The sequence below is a fragment of the Dendronephthya gigantea genome, unplaced genomic scaffold (assembly GCF_004324835.1).
Source record: "Dendronephthya gigantea isolate DGI-Jeju-01 unplaced genomic scaffold, DenGig_1.0 000053F, whole genome shotgun sequence".
NCBI lineage: Eukaryota > Metazoa > Cnidaria > Anthozoa > Malacalcyonacea > Nephtheidae > Dendronephthya > Dendronephthya gigantea.
In genome coordinates this window covers 59,383-69,663 of record NW_021163063.1, presented here as the reverse complement: position 1 = coordinate 69,663, position 10,281 = coordinate 59,383, and the positions used below count along the sequence as shown (strand labels likewise).

Here is a 10,281-nt window from a genome sequence, read left to right as displayed (position 1 = left end):
CCACACCTTATTCCACAAACGCGTAACAAGATGTCGACCACAAACCACGATAGCATGCATGTGCTACAACGCACTGTATTAAGTAGTGGAAATGACTTGTACAGGGTGTCTCAAAAAAAATGCAGCTACTTAAATATGCATGAATATTAATATTGTTCGGGTTTGCACCGCAGTTCAGCTAAGATGACTTTTAGCATTTTAAATGAAGGATTAGGGGCCATTTTCAATTCCCAGAGGTGCTTATCTATTGCGCTTTAGAGCTGTATTAATGTCTTGCATTATTTTAGACACCCTGTAGTTTTAGTTTAACTAAGCGTATAAAGCCAGAGCACAAATTTTGCATGCGTGATTCACACGGCAATAGCCTGAATAACACGACAATATATATGAAAAGAAATACCGAGAGACACACAAATGCTGAGGAGAGACGAGAAGGCTAGATCTAAATAAAGCCATGCATGCACCTGACAATGTTAATTTAAGCTGAACAGTGGTAGCAGTAGTGTCAACACACCTCTACATGGATTTCCAACCAGGACGTTATTCGCTGTTCAAGTTACCAGTCAGGCTATCGAACTATCTTAGGGCCTACTCTGACCAGATAAATGAATATTAAGAAATAGGATAATGTTTAAATTACTATAGTTCACTAAAAGTTTAAAAATGCTCAACACTGTTCTCATTTTTTTTCCGTCGCACCGGCGAACGTAACACTTCCCTCGGAAAAAGTTCTTCCGAACAGGGTCATAGCTAGAAGTTTAATTGAGGAAGGGGTGTATGTTTATATACTCGTCTTATACGCGACTGATTTCTTTTGCACGATATTGTACGTTCCTATGATATGTAAAAATGAATTTGTTAAAAAGATTTTGTTTGTGATCCACATGTACGTTTTGACAGGTGCCAATCTAGCAAGCAAGAAAAGCGATGATTACATGCGTCTTATTACATAATATTCAGGCAAAAATCTCTCAAAAACCGTATTCAACTGTACATTTGGTTTTTTTTCAACATTTATTCAAGAGATTTGAGAGTTTTTCACGTTTAAATTGAAAAATACTAAGCTTGAAATATATGCAAATATAATTGGGATAACATGCAAATTTACAATATAACATGTGTGAATAACATAGGAACAAAGCACTTGTTTGATTACGATTTTAACAGAACTTTAAACTTGAATAATAAGTTATTGTTGTGATAGCTAAAGTACAGATAGCTACATTTAATAGTTACTTCGTTGAAATTGATTAATTATTTGGCTTCGAAATAAATTGAATTCTTAGTTTGGAAATGGTATTGCATGAATTCTGTGAAAGGCGTAGAAAGTCAGTACTTGTGATGGTTTTATATATATTATTCCGGTCAGGTTTTTCCCAATTGCTTAGTTTTATGCAAACACAGCCTTTAAGCAGAAAATCAAAAATTTCACATTAAAACACTCTCAAAGTCTTCTAACTCTTTCGTGAAAAAACTCTGTAATTTCTGCTAAAGAAATTAATAAAATTCGAATTTCGAAAGGAACTCGTGCATGAGATGAACGGATTTCGTGATTTCCCCAGAATGTAATTTGCAGATATAGCTATGCATGCAGAATGTGATTTTTAGATGTATGCTTTTAAAGTCGACTGCAAATATTCGCAGCATATCGAAAGAATAAGATTTGACGTTCAGACCTGAAGATTTTGTACTGTTTTGACGTTTTGAAGGTTGAATTTTTAACAATTACTAAGCTTAAAGAGTCCATAAATTGTAACTGGGGCATAGACTAATAAATTTCCAGATTGAAGCAGCTCAAAAACGGGTGATGTAAAACTTCAGTTTTATGGCTAGATGTTGACTATACATTTGATTCCGAAAAACAGCATTAAATCAGTTATCGACTCATTTAAGTCATGGCATAATATAAGCTTAGATTTCGCTAGCTGGATTAAATTGGCAAGAGATAATTGCATGCATGTATTTCTTGTATAGTATTTATTGAGATGGTTTTATATACTATTAACTTTTTCCTGGTTAAATAATATTTCAAAGCATTTTGTAGATTAGCACGTATAATTTATTTTAAAATCAAACAGATGATTTTTTTAGAACAAAATATAGACTATACCACTATTAATTTTATTGTCATTTATATTGATTCTTCTCTTTCGGAGTCCATTTTCTCACTCCTCGTTAGAATCGCCTTCTAGTATTAAAGCGATACAAAATGCGTTACTTTAGACCTGTTATTCCTTCTATATTTACATTTATACTTTTTGAACATGGAATCAATTGGTACGTATTCGACTCCTCCTCAGAATCCCCCTCTATCATTCAAAGTGAGCAACATGCGTTAGTCTCACATTGCTGTCTTTACTTCATGTTAAATAATTTCAAGTAGATCCAACCAAACAGGCCACTTACCAGGAGGTTCATCTTCTGCTGCCTCTGAGTTCGAAGAATCTCCTGGTTCCTCTTCAGAATTCCCTTGTAAGATTTCAAGAATCATTATGCGTTAGTCTCACATTGCCGATTTTACTTATAGTTCTACAAAGAAACTTGGATATGAGTTCAAATAGATCACGAGACAAGCCACTTACCAGGAGGTTCATCTTCTGCTGCTTCTGAGTTCGGAGAATCTTCTGGTTCCTCTTCAGAATTTCCTTGTAAGATTTCAAGAATCAATATGCGTTAGTCTCACACTGCTGATTTTACTTATAGTTCTACAAAGAAATTTGGAAATGAGTTCAAATACATCCAACGAGATAAGCCATGCACTTACCAGAAGGTTCATCTTCGGCTGTTTCTGAGCTCGGAGAATCTGCTAATTCCTCTTCAGAATCCGCTTCTGTCATTTTAAGTGATCAATATGCGTTAGTCTCACACTGCTGATTTTACTTATAGTTCTACAAAGAAATTTGGAAATGAGTTCAAATACATCCAACGAGATAAGCCATGCACTTACCAGGAGGTTCATCTTCGGCAGTTTCAGAGCTCGGAGAATCTGCTAATTCCTCTTCAGAATCCGCTTCTGTCATTTTAAGTGATCAACAGATAAGAGTTAAGGTTTATTCGGAAAGTTTTATGATAAACATACTTGCGGGGAGGTGAGTCAGGGATACACCGGGTGTAGCAGGATGAATTTGGGAAACTCTAACCCCCCGTGGCGCGTAAATCCTGCGCGGACTCACCTAACCTGCAAGTATGTTTAGCTTTTACCTCGTGCCAGTTCGGGAAAAAGTGTTAAGAAAGTTACGCATCGGGTTAGGCAGGTGGGTTCGGGTTTGGAATAAATCGTCTGTCTCTAAGTTCAGATAATTCTCTGATTCCTCTTTAGAACCCCATTGTACCTCTTACGTCATCAACATGCGTAAGTGCGACATTACTGAATTTACTTACAGTCGAAAAAACTGAGTTAGAAGTTCAAGCTCAGCAAGACAGGCCGCTTACCAGTAGGCTCGTCTTCTTCTTCACCTGAGTCCAATGATTCTTCTGATTCGTCCGTAGGATCATCTTCTAACAATAAGCATTATTATCAATAATTTTAATGAAGAAATACATGGTAGTTCAACACAACATAATGCAGGTTTACAGGCAGCCCGTGTAAGCAGGTAAATTTAACACAAATAATAAAATTTATATCACAAACCCAGAATCCACCGGGCAAAAAAGAGAGATTTTTTATGCTATAATGTTACTATGAGTCAAAAGCCATATAATAAATATAATTATAGTTGCATGGAGATAGCTGTTGGAGTTTAAATTCATTTTACCTGGCCAGCCACAGCCACTTACCAGTAAGTTCGTCGCCTTCTGTATCCGAGTCCAAAAAATCTGATCCTCCCTCGGTATCATCTTCTAACATTCAAAGTAGCAAAACATGCGTAAGCGTTTCAGTTCTGGCGACGCTAATAATTACGTAAAATTCAAGGTTATTCAACCTGTCGCTTACCAGGAAATTCGTCTTCTTCTGTTTCTGAGGTTGGAAAAGGTTCGTCTTCAAAATCCGTTTCTACTATTTAAATTGATACAACATGCGTTAGTTCCACATTCCTGGCTGTATTTATACCTACATAGAGACTTAGCTGTGAATTCATGGTAATACATTTTAACCTTTGCAAACAGTTACAAATTGATTTCGTATATAAGTCAAAACGGCCAGGTACTTACCACTAGGTTCTTTGTCTTCTTCATCGTCTGGGTTCATCATATCATTGCTGTCGAAGAATGCCCCTTTTCGATTTCTCTTCAGCCGGAATTTCCATCCAGTCCTGGTTAACCTTAACCCCACTATCAGCAAGAATTTTCTATGCCTTCTTTCTATTTTTACCAAGATCCTCCATCTTCTCGTATTCCGCACGTGACGTTTTATCCCGATTGACTTTATTTCCCCCTTGTATCGCTGTATTCTCTGTATATGCCATTTATTCCGTCCTTTCTTTACTCCAATTTTCCATCGTTTCCCTATTCGCATGATTCTCAAAACAATTCTCCACCGCCTTCTGTTTCGTCTAAAAAGTTTCCCTTGTCTCCCATCAAAAACTATTAACCAGCCTGCAATTCGGCGTTTCCTCAGTATTCCCTGTCTCCTCCGTCTCCTCCGTCTCCTCCGTCTCCTCCGTCTCCTCCGTCTCCTCCGTCTCCTCAATTTCCTCCGTCTCCTCAGTCGCCTACGTCTCTCCAGTTTGCTCAATCTCCTCGGTCTTCTCAGTCTCCTCGGTCTCCTCGGTCTCTTCAGTCTCCTCCCTCTCATCAGTCTCAACCGTCTCCTCAGTCTCATCAGTCGCCTACGTCTCTCCAGTTCCTTCCGTCTTCTCAGGCCCCACGTTTTCCTCAATCTCCGTCGCCTCTTCAGTCTCCTCGGTCTCCTCAGTCTCCTCCGCCTCCTCCGCCTCCTCCGTCTCCTTCGTCTTCTTCGTCTCCTTCGTCTTCTTCGTCTTCTTCGTCTCCTTCGTCTCCTTCGTCTCCTCCGTCTCCTTAGTCGCCTACGTCTCTCCAGTCTCTTCAGTCTTCTCAGTCTTGTCCGTCTCCTCAGTCCCTTCAATCTCCTCCGTGTCTTCGGCAATGGTCGATTTCTCCCCTCTTCCGGCGTCTCTATCGAATGAGAAAGAGATCTCGGTAAAAGTTTATGATCACGAATCTTCTTGTTGCCAATCGCCTTCAAGCATGCAACTTGCGTCGATCTTACGTTTCTGACCATGTTTTATAAAATAAAAATGACGTTAAACATGATCGTCAACTAACCAGTAGGATCATTCACTTGATATTCGCTTTCTTCGTATGGAGAGTCCTCTTTCGCAACATCTTCTGATTTAAAATAACAGAACCTGCGTTAATTTTCAATTCCTTGCTATGTTTTATGTAAAAAAGAAAGATTTGCAATATTTAATCGTGATACCTTCATTTTCGTTTTCTTCTTCATTTGAATCTAACGAACGTTTATAGTCCATTTTTAAATCCCCTTCAAAGAAGAAAACATAAGGTTGAGCAAGCTGCCAGGTCACCTCAAAAGTAATTTTTCCAAGATGAAAACTAATAAAAATAGGTTGTATGTGCTTAACCTGAAATAATCACGGCACTTACCCGTGGTTTTCTTCACGGTAGACGATGCAGTCTTACTTAGGTAATTTCTTGGAATTTCTTTCGCTTCCATCCTTGAAAAAAACAAAGAATTCCTAAATCAATAAACGTATTCGTGTCAAAACAAAGAAATTTATAATTCTTACCATTGAATTCCCAGAGCCAAAACGGCAAGGATGACCACAAGGGTCATCGCTCGCTTCGACATTTTGTAGAAGCGATTTGTTCTCTCAAGGTTACTTGATGAACTGAAAATCTGAAGAACTTTTCACTTCGCTTTATACGTAGCTACCTGTAATTTTACTTGTGACCAAAAAACAAAACCAGTAATGAAAAATAAACGCTATTGAGTCATTTTTGAGAAAAAATCAATTTCCTTTTTAAATTGGAGTTAAAATAATCATGGGCTTTCAACAGGAAATTGAACATTTTAAATCAAAACATTTCGAAACTCTTTACAATTGTAGTGTAAAAAAACGTCGCAATTTCTGCCATGAAATTAGTGAAAATAAAATTTGGAAAAGACACAGGACTAACGAAATATTCTCTACAAATCAGTCCATCTTTTTTAAAAGTGAAATTTTCCATTTCATTATATGGCAGTCCGAGTTTATGAAGTTTCTCTTTATTTTTAGTCCATATAATAAACAGAATTGCGCTCACTCATGAGATGCTGTTTTTGCCATTCTAATATTAAATCATATCTTTTCGCAACTGTTTAATATCCTATGTATACAAAGTCCTGAATTAATATAGTAAATAAAAATTTGACTACTCCGGCTAAAACTTAAATTTTAAGGTTTTATCAGGAGGTTACGAAATACACACACATAAAATCACTTTTAAAAGAAAATTGACAATTTCAAATTAAAACACTTTCAAACTACTCCAACTGTTTTGTAAAACACTTCGTAATAAAGAAATTAGTAAAATTATAATTTGGGAAGGAACTCATGCATGAAATGAATGAATTTCGTAATTTCTTAACGAATGCAATTTGCAGATAAATGCATTGTGGTATTTCCTTCTCTTTTACGCAAGAATTATTACTTTCCTTGGAAAATGGTCTGAACAGGGTCATCAGTAGAAGCTGAATTGGGGAAGGGGTGTATATTTATATATTCGTCTTATACGCGACTGATTTCTTTTGCACGATATTGTCAAAATTATTTTGTTTGTGATCCACATGTACGTTTTGACTGGTGCCATTCTAGCAAGCAAGAAAAGCGCTGATTACTTATACATGCGTCTTATTATGTATTCAGGCATTATCCTCTGAAAAACCTTATACAATTGTACATTTGGTTGTCTGGGACGAAAATTTGCAAGATTTGAGAATTTTTCACGTTTGGAATATGCAAATATAATTAGGGGTATCATGCAAATTTACAATATAACATTTGGTGATTTGGTAACATAGGAACAAAGCACTTGTTTGATTATAGATTTTAACAGGACATTAAACAGTTAAACTGGTATAACAAGTTAGTGTTGTGGCTTAACAAGTTAGACTATATTTACACTTTCAAATGAATGTTAATGTTGGCAAATAAGAAACGACAAAAAGAAAATATGGAGTAAGTAAACAAGTGGTAAATATTGATTGAATAACTTCATCCTAGTTTAAAACGATTAAATGTTAAATTTTCAGCCTAAATCCTGAGCGTGATTTCTTGGTTGAAGTTTTAGCTCAAATAGTTCAAGCCGGGAAAAAACTACCAACTCTGGGATTCTCTCAAAAACGGCAACATGCTTGGCACAGCAACTTTTTTTTTAATATAGACCTGCTAAATATAGGTTGTCAGTGCACGGGAGCCTACATATCTTCCTCAAGTCTGGTTCTCAAAGGTCCCCGGCAATCTGCGATGGCTATTGTTGGTGAACTTTAGAGAATAAAATGTTTTGTTATTTTCTTCGTCAATGGCCACGAGCAATTGACCGCTGAAAACTGTGAAAGATCATTGAGTACCAAGCTTTATAGGCAAGACTATAACGAAAATCTTGCGTTACACTATCTACCAATCCTTCTTTTTAGAAATACCCACATAAAATCATTTTAAACGGGAAATTGACAATTTCAAATTAAAACACTTTCAAACTCTTCCAACTGTTTTGTAAAAAAAACTTCGTAATTTATGCTAAAGAAATTAGTAAAATTCTAATTTGGAAAACAACTCATGCATAAAATGAATGCATTTGAACGAAATGAAAGAAAAGCATCATCTACTTCATTTTGTTAGCCCTAGGAGCTGTTTACATGAGCCCGGTTACCCAAGATTCGAAGAAGCGTGAGATTATTTGAGGTATTGAAATGAGCAGATAACATGATTCTGGCAATAGTATAATCAGCACAACAATAGCATGTGCTTGTTTGGTGTCATAAAGACTTATTCCAATACCTCAAAGACCTCTCACGCTTCGTTGAATCTCTCATGTAGTTGAAGTTAAAGTATTACCTCTTTGACTGACAAGTGCCTCAGAAATCATTTTGAGGTAACATAATGTCTAAAGTATTTAGTTTGTGATCCACACGCGCGTTTTGACAGGTGCCAATCTACCAAACAATTGGTAAAATTCTAATTTTGGAAGGAACTCGTGCATGAAATGAATGAATTTCATGATTTCCTAAGAATGCAATTTACAAATATATGCCTGGTGGTATTTCCTTCCATAGGAAAAAGTTCTTCCGAACAGGGTCATAGCTAGTTTAATTGAGGAAGGGGTGTATATTTATATATTCGTCTTATACGCGACTGATTTCTTTTGCACGATATTGTACGTTCCTATGATATACGTAAAAATGAATTTGTCAAAATGATTTTGTTTGTGATCCACACGTACATTTTGACAGGTGCCATTCAAGCAAGGAAGAAAAGCGTTTATTCATGCGTCTTCATTATATATTCTGGCATAATCCTCTGAAAAACCGTATACAATTGTACATTTTGTTGTCTGGGACGAAAATTTGCGTGATTTGAGAATTTTTCACGTTTGGAATATGCAAATATAATTAGGGGTATCATGCAAATTTACAATAACATTTGTTAACATGGGAACAAAGCACTTGTTTGATTACGATTTTAACAGAACATTAAACTTGTATAACAAGATGGTGTTGTGGCTTAGCAAATTAGACTATTTTACACTTTCAATGTTAATGTTGGCAAATAGGAAACGACAAAAAGAGAATATTAAGTAAACAAGTGGTAAATATTGATTGAATAACTTCATCCTGGGTTAAAACGATTAAATGTCAGCTCAAGTACTGAGCTTGATTAACTTCTTGGTTGAAGTTTTAGCTTAAATAGTTGAAGCCGGGAGAAAACTCCGGGATTCTCACAAAAAACTGAAAATTTCAAATTAATTCAAACATTTTCAAACTCTTCCTATTGTTTTGTAAAATAACTTCTTCGGAATTTCTTCGGAAGAAATTGGTAAAATTCTAATTGTGGAAGGAACACATGAATAAAGTGAATGAATTAAGTGATTTCTTAAGAATGCAATTTGCAGATATAAGCATGCATGGTGGTATTTTCTTCCCTAGAAAAATTTTCTTCCGAACAGGATCATAAGTTGAAGTTTAATTGAGGAAGGGGTGTATATTTATGTATTCGTCTTATACGCGACTGATTTTTACGTTCGACACGATATTGTACGTTCCTTTGATACATAAAAATAAATTTGCAAAATGATTTTGTTTGCAATCCACATGTACGTTTTGACAGGTGCCAATATAGCAAGCAGAAAAAGCGCGTCTTTAATATTATATATTCATGCAGGCATATATAATCCTCTGAAAAATCGTATACAATTGTACATTAGGTCCTCGTTATCCTGGGTAAAATCTGTTAATTTCCACTATACATCTTTTCATGGTAATTTCCCCTCATATTTTACTTCCTAATAACGCTGTTCAGAATTTTCGGTTCGTTAATCTTTTAAAAAAGTTATGCAAAATGAATGCGTGTGGTATTTAACTGCTTACTGCAAGGTAATGGTTATAGATCATGGTTATAGGTTGTGATATCAGTGGATATTTGCAACGTGAAATTGTTGTTACTCTGAATCTTGCTAACTGTTTGCCGACCTCTGGATCAATAGAACAGCCGTTTCGCAACGTTTTGATGATCGAATTACTTACCTTGGTCGTTTCCACGTTCGGCAAACTGATTGTGTTCAAAAGCTATAAGGTTTACCTGCCTGATGAGACTGAAATATTCTTGAAAGTAACTGCGAAAGTGTCCGGACCGTACAGAATATCTTTAACAAAATTTCTTGGTGTATTACACGTCGTTTCAGCAACTACCTGAATCGAAATTTTCGTATGAGTGTGAGCGATTATATAAGTTCGTTGAGAGAAAACCTCAGCCAAAACTTTGAGCTATATGTTTCTAAACTTGGCGGATTGTAGAAAGGCATGTGCATCATCGAGCCCAGGGTAAAAGATTGTAAAAACGTTTCCAAATAGCTGCTCTATCGATCTAGAGGTCGGCTAAAAATGCTCGAGGTGTGTGGTTCCGACGATTTTACGTTTTATATTTTCACTCAATGCATGTGATCTATTAAAAAACTCGAAGGACATTATGTATGCATGATATGCAAATTAGTGCAGAAACTACAGCCATATTGTTACCAATTTCTGGTAATGGTTAAGTTTTGTCAATTCTTAAGACTTCTGTCAATCCTTTTTCTAAATCCTGTCTATTTTACGTTACAGTT

At 36.1% G+C, this 10,281-nt stretch overlaps 1 protein-coding gene across 6 annotated transcripts; it reads right to left on the bottom strand.

Annotated features, from left to right (window-relative positions):
* Window positions 1-2,053: 2,053 nt before the first annotated feature.
* On the bottom strand, window positions 2,054-5,977 carry LOC114529154 (trichohyalin-like). Of its 6 annotated transcripts, none has more exons than XM_028550918.1 (13): window positions 5,709-5,977; window positions 5,566-5,636; window positions 5,381-5,443; window positions 5,227-5,289; window positions 4,153-5,076; window positions 3,935-3,997; window positions 3,778-3,837; window positions 3,433-3,495; window positions 2,948-3,013; window positions 2,765-2,830; window positions 2,583-2,645; window positions 2,407-2,469; window positions 2,054-2,188 (listed from the first exon to the last, which is right to left on the bottom strand). In XM_028550918.1, the coding sequence occupies exons 1-13, from the start codon at window positions 5,768-5,770 to the stop codon at window positions 2,166-2,168; spliced, it is 1,650 nt and encodes a 549-aa protein (XP_028406719.1). In that variant the 5' UTR covers window positions 5,771-5,977; the 3' UTR covers window positions 2,054-2,165. The 6 variants fall into 6 exon arrangements, with proteins under 6 accessions (XP_028406719.1, XP_028406718.1, XP_028406717.1 ...); XM_028550917.1 differs by having other exon boundaries at window positions 3,778-3,840; window positions 5,709-5,975; XM_028550916.1 differs by having other exon boundaries at window positions 3,433-3,498; window positions 5,709-5,974.
* Window positions 5,978-10,281: the final 4,304 nt, after the last annotated feature.

What these genes read in the sequence shown, in the direction of transcription:
- LOC114529154 (XM_028550915.1), bottom strand. Translation starts at nt 5,770, where the DNA reads ATGTCGAAGCGAGCGATGACCCTTGTGGTCATCCTTGCCGTTTTGGCT. An exon ending in AGAAGAAGACGAATTTCCTG is followed by an intron (nt 3,841 to 3,934) that starts GTAAGCGACAGG and finishes TTTGAATGTTAG; the next exon opens with AAGATGATACCGAGGGAGGA. An exon ending in AGCCGAAGATGAACCTTCTG is followed by an intron (nt 2,646 to 2,764) that starts GTAAGTGCATGG and finishes AAATCTTACAAG; the next exon opens with GAAATTCTGAAGAGGAACCA.